The following is an 18508-nucleotide window of genomic DNA, read 5'->3' as shown; positions in this document are numbered from 1 at the left end:
AAGCGTCCGACTTCGGCTCAGGTCATGATCTCGCGGTCCGTGAGTTCGAGCCCCACGTCGGGCTCTGGGCTGACCGCTCAGAGCCTGGAGCCTGTTTCCGATTCTGCGTCTCCCTCTCTCTCTGCCCCTCCCCCATTCATGCTCTGTCTCTCTCTGTCTCAAAAATAAATAAACGTTAAAAAAAAAAAAAAAGGAAAAATAATTCTTGTGGATTTCTGAAGGTCAACTTAAACAATTGTTATTAAATGTGCTTAAATATGTACAAAATAGGTATAAACTCCTTATTTTTTATAGCATTTATATAACTATAAAACAAGAATAAAGTTTTAGTAGAAATAAAACTATAAAACCAACATTTATCTAATGCACTATATCTAATATTAATTTAACTGGATACATGATATTTTGCTAAAACTCAACTGTTCTTTCACCATGAATATAATACTGTTGCTACAGTATACTTTCTTGACTTCAGAATACCTACAATACCACATTGTACACCTTCCCTATCATAACTGTCATACTCTTGTTTTCATCTTTGGCCTGCCTGCTTCCCACCTACGTTGTCAACTCCACATCCACTTTATTCACAGCTATATCCTCAGTGCCTAGCAAAGTATTTGCTATACTTAGTAGGCACTCAAAATAGAATTATTTATTTACCGAATGAATTTATTAAAAATAAGAAGCAGAGGCACCTGGGTGGCTTTGCCAGTTAAGCACCCGACTCTTGATTTCAGCTCAGGTCATGATCTCACAGTTCATGGGTTCATCAGGCTCTGCGCTAACAGCATAGATTCTTTCCCGGCCTCTCTCTCAAAATAAATAGTTTTTTTAACTGAGAAGCAGAATGATAACAATAACCTTTACTACCAAGAACTACTTGGTATAATTCCTCTTTCACCCTGGTTTAGAGGCTCGTTCTTAAACCTTTGTAACAGAAGTCCTTCACCCCTCTAAGAATCCTGAAGGTTTTTAACAAAGACCCCACATTTCCTCACATTTAGACAACTACTGATGGCTTGGATCACTTTTTTTTTTTTTCTTTTACATTTTATTTATTTTTGAGAGAGAGACAGAGAGAGACAGAGCACAAGTGGGGGAGGGGCAGAGAGAGAGGGAGACACAGAATCCAAAGCAGGCTCCAGGCTCTGAGCTGTCAGCACAGAGCCCGAAGTGAGGCTCAAACCCACAAACCGTGAGATCATGACCTGAGCCAAAGTCAGTTGCTTAACGGACTGAGCCACCCAGGCATCCCGGATCACTTTTTTAAGACATCTAACTGTTCTGGCACCAGTCATCATGACATTTGCCACTGGTGAGACCAATACACCCGTCAATGACTGTATTCATGACCGTTGTAACGAAACAGCAATGATGAAATTTCCTCTAGCTATCAGATCCACAGATCTGCTACAATTAAAGATGTTCTACTTTCTACAATAAATCACAAGCTGGAGTTACAAAACTCTACCTACAAAACATTTTAGAAGCCACATCATAAAGTCTCCTACCCAATGCTGAAGTTCTATTGGAGAATTCTGCTTGACATTTTACAGTGACATAAAGCTCACTTTATTGTTATATAGTCTTTCCATTATTAAATGGCACTATTAAAAAGTTCTTTCTTATATCAAATTGAAAACAGCTTCCCTATAAGTTATGTATTCTCATTTTAACCTCTTGACTAGGAATTAGCAAACGTTTTTAATAAAAGGCCAACTAATAAATATTTTAGACTTTCTTGGTCACATGTGGTCTCCATCACACATACTTCTTTTTGTTTGTTTTTACAAACTTTTAAAAACACAAATACTATTAAATGGGTAAGGGGCATTAAGGAATCTACTCCTGAAATCATTGTTTCACTATATGCGAACTAATTTGGACATAAATTTTTAAAAATAAAAAATAAAATTAAAAAATAAATAAAATAAAAATACAAAAACTATTCTTAGCTCACGGAAGGTACAAAATCAGACCCCTGCTCTAAACCATTCTAATACTCATCCCATGGTATTCTTATTTTTCTATTTACTAAACTGTCTTCCCATAAGTAGAAGTAGCTTTCATCTATATACCCCTAGCATCAAACACACCATAGGCACTTAGATATTTGTTCAACGAATGAATGAATGAACGGTAAGTTCCTTCCTCTTTAGCTTGACAGTGCTTCAAACACCTGATCATAGCAAAGTCTTCTTTCATTTACAGTCATACTCATCTCTTCTCACAAAGGAATTCTAATGCTGTCAACATCTTTCTTAAAATGTGAAACTAAAACTGACTTTGATGATCCACATCATAAAATACACTGGCGCCAATATTTTGATTTGGATAGCCTTGGCTTATGTTTGAAAAGAACTTGCTGAATTAACTCCTATTTGTGCTCCTCTACAAAACTCTGACAAGACAACATCGTGGTTAAATCTCATTCCCCTGTCAAAGGCTAATTTTAAAATATTTGATTGATGCATTTTTCTCAAATTTTGAAAAAAAACCTGAATAAAGCAGAAAGAAGAAAATAATGTTTGTCTGAATATCATTTAGGCATGAAAAAATTTAAATTACCATACTCGTTAAACATTCTTCTCACCCAAAGTAGTAATAATACAATTCTACCTCCTACCTTTATGATTTGAAAAGCATTTAAAGTTTACCTTTTGTAAAGGGCACCTAGGTGGCTCAATCAGTTAAGCATCCAACTCTTGGTTTTGGCTCACGTCATGATCCCAGGGTTGTGGGATCAAGCTTCACGTCAGGTTTCACACTGACAGCACAGAGCCTGCATGGGATTCTCTCTCTCCCTCTTTATCTGCTCCTTCCCCACATACTCTCTCAAAATAAATAAATAGACTTAAAAAAAAATTTACCTCTGTAAAGAGCTAATAAGTCAGTTCTACATTAAATGGAAGAAACCAATAAGATCTACCTCAAACAAGTCATTTAACCTTTTAATCTTAATTTGGGGGTCTGAAAACTGAGAATAACATATGCCTTAAGTACTCCTAGGTATCTAATGAGGTAAACATAAACATTTGCTTTTTTAAGGATCATGGAGTCTCCATTGTTGACAGAAGTTGTCAAAGGATAATATACAGTTTACCCCAAGGAAAAATCCACAAATTCTGGGCTGAGGAGGTATACCCACTAGAGAGGAAATGATCACCTTTCTGCCTTCTGTGAGGAATAGAACATAACAAAATGAGGGGAGAGTGCGCATTTAACATAACTAGTCCAGCTGGCCAGTGTAGAAAACCAGAAATAAGCTAATACCCTTGAGGATGGCTCTATAAAGCTCCTCAACTCAAGAAAGGATTTAGATACAGGACCTGTAGCCGCGCCCCCCCCCCCCAAAAGTATTTTTACAAATTTGAGGTATTACTACTAGTTAAAAATAAAGAGGCATTACCTAGCAGCGGTGAACATAAGAGATCTCTCTTGGGTTCCTTTACTTGATTTTCCGGTTGGGTCAATATACCTTCCTCCAGAGAGGGGAAGCCTGTCACTTTGGTCCTTTCCTCTCTCATATTAAAACTGGTATGGGTTGTATCCAAAGTGTGGGAAGAATCCATCTCTTGAGGAAGACAATGCCAAGATTCTGTTCTCTAAAACAATAATTTTAAAGGAAAATATGCTAAGTAATTAACTGAGTTACCATATACGTTAATATTTAGATTTGGGGCACCTGGGTGGCTCAGTTGGTTAAGTGTCCGACTTCAGCTCAGGTCATGATCTCGCAGTTCGTGAGTTCGAGCCCCACGTCAGGCTCTGGGATGACAGCTCGGAGCCTAGAACCTGCTTCGGATTCTGTGTCTCCCTCTCTCTCTGCCCCTCCCCTGCTTGCACTGTCTCTCTCTCTCTCTCTCTCTCTCTCTCTCTCTCTCTCTCTCTCCCTCTCCCTCTCTCTCTCTCAAAAATAAACATGCATTAAAAAAAATAAAAGAAGGGCCCCTGGGTAGCTCAGTCAGTTGGGCATCCAACCTCGGCTCAGGTCATGATCTTGCAGTTTGTGAGTTCAAGCCCTACATCAGGCTTGCTGCTGTCAGTGCAGAGCTGCTTCGGATCCTCTGTCTCCCTCAATCTGCCCCTCCCCGGCTCATGCTCGTGTGCACACGCTCTCTCTCTCTCTCTCTCAAAGATAAATATTAAAAAACAGATATAATATTTAGCTTTAAATATCCACTCATGTAGCATATAGTTTCCTATATGATGGATGACATTCTCATCACAATGTTTGGAAAAATTAAAACTGTTCTTTCTGTATGTTTTTCACAATATTAACTACATTAGACCTTTTTCCCATTACTACCCATCTTTTAACACGTTATATCACTGGCATTTCTGCTATTCTTTAACAGTTCTCATCACTAAAACAATAAATACATATGGTTCTACATGATGAAATCTTACCATCTGATCACAAAACTGAAAAAAAGCTACAAGATGCTCTATATGTGACCACTTTACTGAATTCTTAATTAGCTATGCTGGTTTCTGGAGGACTCTTGGCTCTTCTCATTATATAACATTATCACATCATCCATGAATAATGATACATGTGTCTCTTTCAAATGTTTACTCTTACAATAGAGGCATGATTGAGAGCAACGCTTCTCAAAATATATATGGGAGGGAACAGTTTTCCCTACTTCTTTTATATTCTTGTACTTATCTCTTGACAGACCAATAACAACCAATTCATGGATTGGCACCAATCCACAGACCATACTATACTAAGTAGCAATGCTGAATTACAGACTAATAGCAAACAATTTTATCGGCATTTTCCTTTTAAATTTGGTATTGGTTAATAAAGATATTCTTCCTATCAGGCTATGAAAGTACACTTTTATTTTCATATTTAATTAATCTGATTAGGAATGAGCTCAACTTTGATCAAAGTATATTATAGTTATCTTCTTTTTCCAATTAAGTCTGATAACATATTGCAATGAATTTTTTTCTATTGCAACATTGGTTACTTGGCAGTGGTAGATCAGACTTTTAATCATATTTGCTAGTCTGGTCTTTAACATTTTCACTCATATATAGTCTTAATCAGGATTTTAGAATGCCTTGCTTTTGTTTTCTAACCTTGTTCTATAATTTCGTTCTATATTTATTTTATACAAGGAAATTAAACTTTCTTTAAAAATAGAAAATATTTCACCAGTAAACCTATTAGGTCCAGAAACCTTTTTGATAGCTGGTATTATTTTAACTTTCTCAGTTACCTCTTTAGTAGTACTAGTCCAACTCTATAAGCTTTAATACATTTGTATTAAGCTTATTTCATTAGGGCTTTTTCTCTTGACTGGATTTTTCAGAAATGTAGCCATTGTTTTTATCTTGAATTTAGCAATTTTATTATATTTTCTAAATTTATTTGTTTTCCTTTTTATTATGTTTCCTCTTCCTATAGTTGTTCACCCTTTATCTAAAATCTTTAGTCAAATAATAAACTCATTTGATATTTATTTATTTATTTATTTATTTATTTATTTATTTATTTGAAAATGAGAAAATGACATTATATCATGGCAATCTACATACTTGGATACATAATCTATTGATTTTCATGATTTTGTAAATAGTCTGTTACTGGACTCTTCTTTCTTGACCAATTCAAATGTTTTTTAAAGAGAATATAAATGTTTTCACTCCCAAATGACCTAGAATCTACAAAAAGAAGATGTATTATAATTTAGAATGATTTTCTCAAGCAACACTTTCATCTTTGAAGTTAATTCCATTATTTAAAATTCATTAATCAAAAGCTCTTTTAGTATGTTAAAAAAAAAAGATACACAACTATCCACTACCTATTATCAATTATATAAATATATGCAGCAAAAAAACATTAAGGCATAAGATTCTAAAATATTAACACTACTCATCTGTGGTTTATGGGATTATGTAACAGACCTTTAGCATTCCAAACTATCTCAATCCCTTCCATGCTGAATAAATTCGACCAACCTAGAGCACCAAATCACTGCTGGAAACATGTTTTTAATACTTAAAAACAAAAGGCATTTAACTTTAAATTTTTTCTTTTGAGAATACTCCATTCTATAGAACATAGTGGGCCAAAGAAGGGTTTTAAAGCAGGGGAATTCTAGTCATTGTGTGACTCTCACTACAGCAAAATCTCTAGTCCCTAACTTATCTCTCAGCCTCCTTGAGCCTGGTTTGAGCCTGGTCCCATAGTTTATTCCTCACTCCTATAAGAGAGGTATCTGTTCTCCCGCCCACACTCTGGCCTCCTCAGATCTCTTACTCTACTCTAGCTCCACTTCAGTAATTCTTTAACCTCATTAAAACAACTATCCTACCACATTTACACTTTTTATAATTCCTTTCTTAGCTGTATTTTCCTCTTTACCACTCTGAGAGTTCAGTCATCTTCATATCATCCTCATAACCGCTGCCTTGCAAACATCTTTAACTTTCCTGCCCTTTTCTCCCACCATCCTATTTGCCTGGCAAAAGCTCAATTCTAGTCGAACCTTCTCCTTATTTGAATCCAAGCAGCAGCACACTGCTGAGTAAAGCACAAACCCAGATGGTTTGTCCTTTAAATTGATTACATTAAACCTCAAGGGCACTCAGCATTGCCTGGAAATCCTACTGTATTTTCCCGGTGAACTGACTTGCTAAAGACAGATTCTAAAGGTAACATCAGCTGAGTCTCTCCTCAGAACTGAACTCTCCTTCTTCCTCATTTTCAAATGATGACCTCATCGACTTCAATTAAGTGAAAGGCATGAGATGGAACTTCCTTATCTTCCTATCACCAGATCTACAACCCCATTTTCATTTTGTGACTTAAAAGAAGTCTGTCACCAACCTTCCCATCTTATTCCATTCTTTTTTTCTTTTTTAAAGTTTATTTATTTTGAGAGAGAGAAAGTGCAAGTGCCAGAGGGGCAAAGAGAGGGGGGGGGAGAGAGAGAATCCCAAGCAGGCTCTACGCTGTCAGCGCAGAACCCAATGCAGGGCTCAGGCTCACAAACTGTGAGATCCTGATAATGACCCAAAATCAAGAGTTGGACACAGAACCGACTGAGCCTCCCAGGGACCCCTTCATTCTTTTCGACGACTGCCTTCCTATAATGATTCTCCTGCTTTTCTTCATCCATTTTCCCTCTATACTAATCATACCTCTCCCCAAACGTACTTATAATTTCCCATCATAAAATAAAATTTTAAAACATCCCTCTTCTACATTCCTTTTCTTTCTGCATATTTCGGGTTCTTTTTTTTTTTTTTTTTGGTTTTTAAATTCCAGTTAGTTAACATACAGTGTAATATTAGTTTGAGGTGAACAATTTAGTGATTCAACACTTACCTACAACATCCAGTGGTCATCACAAGCTTCTGTATACTCTGTTGTTATGTTTCTATCACACAATGATTGCTTGTGTTATACCTTTTTGATCAACATAAAAAGACCCTCAAATCCCTAATGTTTTTGACAGATATGAGTAGGGATAACAAATAAGCAGTGAATATAAACAAATTTTGAGGGAGAAATGAAGATTAGAGATACAAATTTGGGATTTTTAAGTATACAGGTATATTTAAACCCCCAGATCTAGATGAGAATCAAAACATCCCAACACTTCAAGCAAAAGTCAAAAACTCAAATGTACACAGGGCAAGGGAGGTAACAGAAATGAGTAAATCCACCTGGAATTAGGGAGTGATGGGACCTGTGGCCAAATATGCACTCCATATGCACTTTAAAGTCTTCTATTTTGAAATTTTAAAAACACTGTGTCAGGGGCGCCTGGGTGGCGCAGTCGGTTAAGCATCCGACTTCAGCCAGGTCACGATCTCGCAGTCCGTGAGTTCGAGCCCCGCGTCAGGCTCTGGGCTGATGGCTCAGAGCCTGGAGCCTGTTTCCAATTCTGTGTCTCCCTCTCTCTCTGCCCCTCCCCCATTCATGCTCTGTCTCTCTCTGTCCCAAAAATAAATAAACGTTAAAAAAAAAAAAATTTTTAAAAACACTGTGTCAAAAAAAATTTTTTCTAGGGCGCCTGGGTAACTCAGTTAAGCATCCAGCTTCGGCTCAGATCATGATCCCGCGGTTTGTGGGTTCAAGCCTACACTGGGCTCTGTGCTGACACTTAGAGCTTGGAGCCTGCTTCAGATCCTATGTCTCCCTCTCTCTCTGCGCCCCCCTCCCCCCCACTTCTCTCTCTAGCTCAAAAAAAAAAAAAAATTAAAAAAATATTTTTTCAGGGCACCTGGGTGACTCAGTTGAGCATCCAACTCTTGATTACAGCTCAGGTCATGATCTCACAGTTCAAGTTCCATATTGGGCTCTGTGCTGACAGCTCAGGGCCTGGAGCCTACTTTGAATTCCATGTTTCCCCTTCTTTCTTACCCTCCCCCGCTTGTGCTCTGTCTCTCTGTCTGAAGATAAAGCAACAAAGGAAATAGAATAGCAGAAGAGTAGAAAGAAAACCGGTAGAAGCTAAGAAAGGAAATAATTTTAATTAAGTTATGCAATGGTTAACAGTGTCAAATGCTATTTATTGTACCTAAGATGAGGACAGAAAAGTGCTCACTGTATTCAATTATACAAATGTTGGCAAAACTTGCTTTCACTGAGTTGAGGTGAGAACACAAAGGAAATTAAGTAAAATAATAAGTAAATAACCAGTGACATAAGGCATATATACTAAAAAGGAAAAAAATATAGTTGATATTACTTTTAAAAATCCACAAAAGAGCTACTACTAAAACCAGTAAATGTGATTAACAAGGTCACAGGATAAAAGGTCAATATAAAAAGTCATTTATATTTCTATATACTTGCAATGAAAAGGAAATTGAAATTTTTAAAAACATCAGTAAAATTACCCTTCAATAAAAACAATGTTTTAAAAAAAAGGAAGTGTAACACAAACATGTGTTAAGCTGGGTATACCGAAAACAACAAAACACTAATGAAAAAAATTAAACACCTAACTAAAACTAAAAGAACTGCTGTGTTTGTGGATTAGAGAACTCAAATATTATTAAGATGTCAATTCTCTACAAATTGATGTACAGACTCAAAGCAATCTTAATCAAAATTTGAGGTTTTTTTAATGACCAACCTGATTCTAAAATTTATATAGAAATTTAAAAAACCTAGCATAAACAAAACCACTTTTCAAAAGAGGAACAAAGGGGGAGAACTCACACCACCTGATTTCAAGACAGCACAATAATTAAGAATGTGGGATTGGCATAACAGACACATAAATCAATGGAATAGAGAGTCCAGAAATAGACCAACATATACAGTCAATCTGTTTTTAATTTTTTTTTTTTTTGGTTTATTTTTATTTTTAAGAGAGACAGAGACAGAGCTTGAGCAGGGGAGGGGCAGAGAGAGAGGGAGACACAGAATCTGAAGCAGGCTCCAGGTTCTGAGCTGTCAGCACAGAGCCCGACACAGGGCTCGAACTCAGGGACCGTGAGATCATGACCTGAGCCAAAGTCGGACACCCAACCGACTGAGCCACCCAGGCGCCCCAAATCCGTTTTTGATTAAGATGCCAAGTAAGCACTAAAGAAAAAGACCATATTTACAGCAAACAGTGGTGGAATGACAATTAGATTTTCATATGTAAAAAAATGAAGCTGGATTCTTCACATCACATACAAAAACCAACTCAAAATGGATCATAGATGTAAATATAAAGGCTAGAACTATAAAACTTCAGAAACCGTGGTTCTCAACTCAGTAAAATTTTGACACCACCCTCTCCCCTCTACCACGGGACACTTGGCAATTTTTGGAGACATTTTTCATGTTTATAACATGGAGAAATATTATTGATGTCTAATGGGGAAAGGTCAAGGATGCTGCTAAACACCTTACAACATTCAGGACAGCCCCGCACAATAAGGAACCATCTGGCCCAAAATGTCAAAAGGGCCAAGGCTGAGAAATCTTGTGCTGGAAAAATAGACAGGAAAAAATCTTTGTGACATAGGATTAGGCCAGTATTTCTCAGAACACAAGAAGTATAAACCATAAAAAAAAAACAAAATCAATACACCAACTTCATCAAAATTGAAGCTTCTGCGCTTAAAAGATATATAGAATTTGGAGAAAAAACCATAAAGTGGGAGAAAATACTTGCAAAACATGTTTGATAAAGGTCTTGCATCTAGAATTTATAAAGAATTCCCAAATTCAACAAGTGGAACAAATCAGCCATTAAAAAAAGGGAAGTGATCTTAAAAGACCCTATATTAAAGAAGAAACGTGGGTGGCAAATAACACACAGAAAGATGCACAGTATCATTAGTCATTAGGAAAATGCATATTAAAACCACAATGAGATACCATAATGCATCTAGAATGGCAAAAAATTTTGAAACAAAAAAACTGGCGCAGCCACTCTGGAAAACAGTATGGAGGTTCCTCAAAAAATTAAAAATAGAACTGCTCTATAACCCAGAAACTGCACTACTAGGTATTTATCCAAAGGATATAAAAACACTAATTCAAAGGGGCATATGCACCCCAATGTTTATGGCAGTGCTATCAACAATAGCCAAATTATGGGAAAAGCCCAAACGTCCATCATCTGATGCATGGATAAAGAAGATATGGAGTGTCTTCTATACACATACATATACACACACAGACACACACACACACACACACACACACACACACACACACACACACTGGAATACTACTTGGTGATGAAAAAGAATGAAATCTTGCCATTTGCAACAATGTGGATGGAACTACAGTGTATTATGTTGAGTGAAATACGTCAGAGAAAGACTAGTATCATATAACTTCAGTCATATGTAGAATTTAACAAAACAGATGAACATGGGGGAAGGGAAGGAAAAATAAAATAAGATAAAAACAGAGAGGAAGGCTGGGGCGCCTGGGTGGCTCAGTTGGTTAAGCATCAGACTTCGGCTCAGGTCATGATCTCATAGTTTGTGAGTTCGAGCCCCGCATCAGGCTCTGTGCTGACAGCTCAGAGCCTGGAGCCTGCTTCAGATTCTGTGTCTCCTCTCTCTCTGCCCCTCCCCTGCTCATGCTCGGTCTCTCTCTCTCTCTCTCAAAAATAAATAAACATTAGGGGCGCCTGGGTGGCTCAGTCGGTTAAGCGTCCAACTTGGGCTCAAGTCATGATCTCGCAGTCCGTGAGTTCGAGCCCCACGTCAGGCTCTATGCTGACTGCTCAGAGCCTGGAGCCTGTTTCAGATTCTGTGTCTCCCTCTCTCTCTGACCCTCCCCATTCATGCTCTCTCTCTCTCTGTCTCAAAAATAAATAAACGTTAAAAAAAAATTTTTTTTAAAGATAAACATTAAAAAAAAAAAAGAGAGGAAGGCAAGCCATAAGAGACTATTAAATACAGACAACAAACTGAGGGTTGCTGGAGGGAAGGTGGCAGGGTCTGGGGGGTGGTGATGGGCCTATGGAAATAAAGGCTTGGCCTGTAGGCCTGCTGACCACAGGGTAATGGGGGGCGGATGCCTTCCCACTGCTAGGATCTGAGGTGCTATCCATTCACTGTCTTCCTCAGCTGATCTCAGAGCGTCCTATTCCATTTTGGGGTTATAGTACCCCTCCAGAGGAAGGGCTTATTTTACACTCAAATGAATTCCCAGGGGCTTTTTCTCAAGGAGCAAAAGGGGCCTGGGGATGGGGGTGTCTGAAGGTTAAGGTGGCAACAGATACCTTCTTCCCCTTTGTAAATAGTATTTTTATACTTCATCCTCACCATCTCAGGCTTTATACATGGAATCCCCTGAATGGAGGGGGTGGGGTTTCCTCTCTCCTCCTCCCCCCCCCCACCCCGGAATAGGTGAGGGTGGGAGAAAGGTATGTATTTAAAGAAAATTAAATTTAATAACAAGTTTCAAAAAAAAAACAATTTTTTTTTAAAGATAAACATTAAAAAAAAAAAAACAGAGAGGAAGGCAAGCCATAAGAGACTATTAAATACAGACAACAGGGGCGCCTGGGTGGCTCAGTCGGTTGGGCGTCCGACCTCGGCTCAGGTCATGATCTCGCAGGCTGTGAGTTCAAGCCCCGTGTCAGGCTCTGTGCTGACAGCTCAGAGCCTGGAGCCTGTTTCAGACTCTGTGTCTCCCTCTCTCTCTGACCCTCCCCCGTTCATGCTGTCTCTCCCTGTCTCAAAAATAAATAAACGTTAAAAAAAAAAAAAAAAAAAAAAAAAATTTAAATACAGACAACAAACTGAGGGTTGCTGGAGGGAAGGTGGCAGGGTCTGGGGGGTGGTGATGTGCTACATGGGTGATGATGGATATCAAGGAGGGCACTTGTTGGGATGAGCACTGGGTGTCGTACATAAGTGATGAATCACTAATTTCTACTCCTGAAACCAATACTACACCATATGTTAACTAACTTGAATTTAAATTAAAATATATACATACATACATATATACGTACACACATACTGATAATACCAAGAGCTGGCAAGGACACAAATCAACTAGAACTCTCACACACTGTGGGGGAAAGCAAAATGGCACAACCACTTTGGAAAATAGTTTAGCACTTTCTTATAACATTAAACATACAATTACTTTACCAGCCAGCAATCCCAATCCTAAGTATCTACCCAAGAGAAATGAAACCATTTGTCTACCCAAAAACCTATACCTGTATGGAATACTCCTCAGCAATATAAAATTAAAAAGAACTACTGATTCATACAACAATATGGATAAATCTTAAAAGCATGTGCTAAGTGAAAGAAGCCAGATTCAAAAGTCTATACACTGTAATTCTGAAAAGGCAAAACTATAGGGACAGAAATCAGATCAGTGGTTGCCAAGGACTAAGGATGGGGGAGATAACTGATTACAATGTGGCATAAGGGAACTTTTTTGAGGTGATGGCTGTCTTGTATATCTCAAATGTGATAGTGGTTATATGACTGTATATATTTGTGAAACCTCATCAAACTGTATTCCTAAGAGTGAAGTTTACTATATTAAATTATACATCAATGAGGTTAACACAGCAGGAAATGGAGAGAAAACTCTCAAAAATTTCATTTAACAGGGAGCAGAATATTAAATCAAACAGCAGTTGGAGGAGAACAGAGGATGAGACATTTGTATTCAAGTTGCTGGAGGTGACATGGTCTAGACTGTGACATGAGATGAATAACCTAATGGGGGTAAGAGAGGTTTAGGAGGAGGAATGTAGGAAAAGATCTCTGCAGGTTAGATCAAAGATCCAAGAGTTTTAGGCACTACATGAGTAATGTAAGCTGAAGTGAAAGAAACTGAGAACAGTGTAGCAAGAGCTATAGTTTTTAATGAATAATGAAAACTAACTTAGACAAGAGCAATAAAGATGAATGAGCAGAATAAAAAGGAGAAAAGAGGGGAGGAAATTAGAAAGTGGCATAATGCTCCAGCTATGCTAAGGAATCCAGGCATAAAGGCAGAAATGAAGAGCTACAGGACCTATCCGTTGTGTATGTATTTTTTTCATGGCATAGATTTCATAAGACAGGAACAAAAAGTAGGATATCTATTTTTAAACCATGCTCTACCATAAACATGTCCTCAGAGAATATTAAACTATTTGGGGGTATATCCCTATATTCATTTCCTAGGGCTGCCATAACAAAGTTACACAAACTGGACGGCTCAAGACAACATTATTCTCTCACAGTTCAAGAGGTTGGCAGTCTGAAACCAAGGGTTGGCAGGGTCATGCTCCATCCAAAGCCTCTAGAGGAGCATCTTTCCTTACCTCTTCTACCCTCTGGTAACCCCAGGCATTCCTTGGCTTGTGCAAGTCTATCTCCAACTTCTGCCTCTGTCTTCACAGGGCCAACTTCTACCTGGGTGTCTCTCTCTTCGCATACTGTTCTTGTCTCTTGTACCAGTCATATTGGATTAAGGGTCCACCCTACTCCAGTATGATCTCATCTAAGTTATATCTGCAATCACCCTATTTCCAAATAAGGACACATTCTAAGGTACTGGGGATTAGGACTTCAACACATTTAGGGGCACACAATTTAATCCACCGCAATCCCCCTTCCATTTAATGGCCCCGAGTGCTATGCATTTTCTGTTAAGGTTTCTTTTAACCCCTTGCCATTTGTTAATAGCAAATCTCCTTCTTCCATATTTTGCATCAAATAAGTAATCACTGCAATTTAGGGGAAATTGAAGGTACCAGAAGAAATCTGATACCCAACTTATTAGATAATCAACCTTAAATATTTAACCATTTTGAGTAAGGGTGCATTTTTCCTCCAACAAACATGTATGAACTTTTTCCCTATCTGCTCACAATTTTTCTATTTCTTCTAAATTTATAACTATGCTCTAGATCAGTGGTTCTCAAAGTGTGGTCCAAGGATACCTGGAAGTCATAGATGCTCTTTCAGGCATCTATGTGGGCCTCCCTTTTCTATGTATCTATGTAAGGCCAGATTTTCTTCATATACTTCAACGTATCCCAACAGACTAAATGCAGAAGCAGATAACAGAATCCAATTGTGATAGTTAATTTTATGTGTCAACTTGGCTGAGCCACCAGGTGCCCAGATATTTGGTTAAACATTATTCTGTATGTCTGTGTGTCTAGATGAGATTAACATTTGATCCACAGACTAAGTAAAGCAGATTGCCCTTCCCAATGTGGCCAAGCCTCATCCAATCCATTTAAAGCCCCAAACAGAACAAAAGGCTAAACAAGAGAGAATTCACTCTCTCAGCCTGATGGGTCTTTGAGCTAGTACATTGGTATTCTCCTACCTTTAAACTCAGATTCAGAGAACTTACACCATCAGCTGGCCTGGTCCTCAGCCCTTCAAGACTCAAACTGGAACTTACACCATTAATTCTCCTGGTTCTCAGGCTTCTGGATTAAGACTACAACTATACTATCAGCATTCCTGGGTCTCCAGGTTGTGAATCTTGAGAATTCTCAGCCGTCATAAAAGCCAATTCGTTATTTTACATATACATACATACAATATATACAATAAATAGATATGCAAAAATATAAAACAATGCCACTCTCCCAACTAGTTGTCCTGGAAAATAGTTATTTTTCATTTTAAAATACATTATTTATATTAATATATAATGGGTTTGTTATTTTAAAAATATTTTTAAATGTTTTAATTTCTAGTAAACTAAATATCAATATAGATAGTCCATATAAATAAAAGATACTTAAAATACTTTTGAAGAATATAAAGGAGTCCTGAGACAAAAAAAAAAGTGAAATGCTATTCTATATAACTAAGATTATCAAAGATCTATTAGAAAAATGGAATATTAAAGTAATTCACCCCTTACCATTCTTCAAAGCTGAATCAGAATTTCTCATGCAGCTTATGAAAAGAAAAATAATTTCCCAGTTACATAAGACATACCTGATCATCTCCAGAATCCCACTGAGCTGTTTTTTTCACAGAGACTACATTAGCATCAGAAATCTGTATACCACTATTGTCTTGATATAGTGACTGTTGCCATACATGACAGGTCAATGGAACAACCTGAAAATCAAAAGCAGATTTAAATAGTGATGAACGATGGTGATTAACAATCACTATTGTTTTTTTTTTTTAACGTTTTTATTTATTTTTGGGACAGAGAGAGCATGAGCATGAACAGGGGAGGGGCAGAGAGAGAGGGAGACACAGAATCGGAAACAGGCTCCAGGCTCTGAGCCATCAGCCCAGAGCCTGACGCGGGGCTCGAACTCCCGGACCGCGAGATCGTGACCTGGCTGAAGTCGGACGCTTAACCGACTGCGCCACCCAGGCGCCCCAACAATCACTATTGTTAAACAATAATAAAATCTAAACTTTAGCTATATTTCTAAGTTTATAAAGTACTTTCATATATATAACATTTCAACTTCACAACCACTGTCCAAATTACTACTTTCACTTAAAAATAAAAAAACAGGGCACCTGGGAAGTTCAGTTGGTTAAGCGTCTGACTTCGGCTAAGGTCATGATCTCGCAGTTGGTGGGTTCAGGCCCCGCATCTGGCTCTATGCTGACAGCTCAGAGCCTGGAGCCTGCTTTGGATTCTGTGCCTCCCTCTCTCTTTCTGCCCCCACCCACTCTCTGTCTCTGTCTCTCAAAAATAAATAAATGAAAAAAAAAATTTTAAGTAAAAAAAAATTACAAAAAGTCTTAAGGTTATCCAGTTAGAACTCAACATACTGTCCAATAAACCACAGCAGTTCCTTAACCTCCTATAGTCCTAGAAGTAAAAGAAGCAAGCAGAAACAAGCAAGTTATTGGTTTTAAAATCTTACTATTTAAGACACCTAAGAAATTAACCCTACAAATGGGGACTAAAATCAACTCATAGTATGGACAGTGGGAACAAACTTAAGGCTCATTTTGTGAGACAGGGGTTAGAGCAGGGCTCTCTCACCTGTGAAAGACAATAAAAGCTGTGACTGTAGCCCAAGGCTGAAGCAATGCAAACGGAACAGATCCAAGGCAATCAAACAAAAATGACTTAGGTCAAAGTCACCAACTGGCTCAGGGACTGGTTCCTGAGATTCCTCCAGTATCCCTGGACAATAAAAACCCAAAGCTTCAATATAAGACTTCTTCTTCTGGGGCGCCTGGGTGGCTCAGTCAGTTAAGTGTCTGACTTCGGCTCAGGTCATGATATCGCAGTTCCTGAGTTAGAACCCCATGTCAGCGCAGAGCTGGCTTTGGATCCCCCACCTCTCTCTTTCTGCCCCTCCTCCACTATCGCATACTCTCTCTCTCAAAAAGAAATGAACATTATGGGGCGCCTGGGTGGCTTGGTCGGTTAAGCGTCCGACTTCAGCTCAGGTCATGATCTCATGGTCCGTGAGTTCGAGCCCCACATGGGGCTCTGTGCTGACCGCTCAGAGCCTGGAGCCTGTTTCAGATTCTGTGTCTCCCTCTCTCTCTGCCCCTCCCCTGTTCATGCTCTGTCTCTCTCTGTCTCAAAAATAAATAAACGTTAAAAAAAAAAAAAAAAAAAAAAAAAGAAATGAACATTGAAAAAAAAAAAAAGACCTCTCTTTTAAAAAAGCAGCCACAAGGGCCAAGGTAGAGGCAACCACAAGAACACCATATAGAGAAGGGTGTACCCAAAGACAAAACAAAAAAACACTCCTGCTAAAAATGCGATTATAAACTGTATTTTCAAAAACTTTAAAATGAATAAGTCAGATCCTCAAAAAAATAAAGATACAATGTCCATAAAAGGGGAAGAAGTTATAAAAGTAAAACAGGCAGTTATGAGTCAAGAAAAGATGAATTCTAACAAAATATTAACCACAAATGTGAAAGAGCCTCTGAAGGAAACCTCAAGTTATCATATTTTTTTCCAGAATTAAAACACTGTTACTATATTAACAAAACGTTTTTACAGAGGACTTACAAGAATGTGCTTTTGGTCACAAAAAGGCCAGCATATTAAAAATCTATTCAAGAACTACAGAGATTTCTAAGATATCAACTATTCCAAGAGGTTTTTCTCTAAAGGTAAAGAACCATGGTACATACCCATCTTGCTTCAATGGCAATGTTTAAGGGACAAAGAATAAAAAGCAAAGAAAATTGTTCTGCAAATGCAATCTGGCAATCTGAAATCCCTAAGTATGTAACAATATAGCCAATGTTTTGGCACAGTTAGTCTTCTTTGAGCCTTCTAGGAAAGAAGAATGCCAAAATGAATGTTCAAAATGGCTATTCACTGTAGCTCAATAATGCTGGTTGTGGACCATGGTGTATCTATCACCTTTGAAAAGAGCTGATTCACAACAGCTGATAAAGAGAGTTCAATTCGTTAGGATATTTGTAGAAAACTAATGATACAATATTAAGAAACCAGCACTTTGAGAACTAATCCAGTGTGTGAGAAAAAAAACACTCCCCCCTCACTTTTATCAGTTTAAAGAAAACCTAAAAGTCAAAATTAAATGCTAAAAGAAAAGTTCTTATTAAAAATCCCTTCCCCAGATTTTCCTATTCTTATCACCTACTTGTTTAGACTTCATCAAGAAAACTCATTCTTAATATATTCCCATATGTTTGATTAACCTTCCCCCCATTACCTCTGAATATAACCTAAATGCTTGAAGGATTTAAAAGATGAATGCTTCAAAACTAAGCAAGTGTCATCAGCAACTCTTCATCTGAAATTAAATGATTTTGGTATAAATTAAAGTTTGAAAGAGTCCCTCCCTAAGTTTTTTAATATTAAAAGGTAGTAGTCTTTATGTTGTCTATGAAATAACAATTTAGATCTAAGGACACATATAGGTTGAAAAATGAAAGGATGGAAGGGGCGCCTGGGTGGCTCAGTTGGTTAAGCGTCCAACTTCAGCTCAGGTCACGATCTCGAGGTCCGTGAGTTCAAGTCCCGCGTCGGGTTCTGGGCTGATGGCTCAGAGCCTGGAGCCTGCTTCCGATTCTGTGTCTCCCTCTCTTTCTGCCCCTCCCCCATTCATGCTCTGTC

At 38.0% G+C, this 18508-nt stretch overlaps 1 protein-coding gene across 2 annotated transcripts in view; it reads right to left on the bottom strand.

Moving 5' to 3' along the window:
• Positions 1-18508, bottom strand: part of ALMS1 (ALMS1 centrosome and basal body associated protein) — a 227426-nt gene that overhangs the window by 192412 nt on the left and 16506 nt on the right. For both annotated transcript variants that reach the window (XM_047854528.1, XM_047854529.1), the window contains exons 2-3: positions 15418-15543; positions 3413-3608 (exon numbers count right to left, since the gene is read on the bottom strand). In XM_047854528.1, coding sequence (XP_047710484.1) covers positions 3413-3608; positions 15418-15543 — 322 coding nt within the window. The remainder of the gene's footprint in view (positions 1-3412; positions 3609-15417; positions 15544-18508) is intronic.

This window comes from Prionailurus viverrinus, chromosome A3 (assembly GCF_022837055.1).
Source record: "Prionailurus viverrinus isolate Anna chromosome A3, UM_Priviv_1.0, whole genome shotgun sequence".
In the NCBI taxonomy this organism is placed as follows: Eukaryota; Metazoa; Chordata; class Mammalia; order Carnivora; family Felidae; genus Prionailurus; species Prionailurus viverrinus.
Note: the sequence above shows the minus strand (reverse complement) of the source record. Positions and strands in the feature narration are given on the sequence as shown.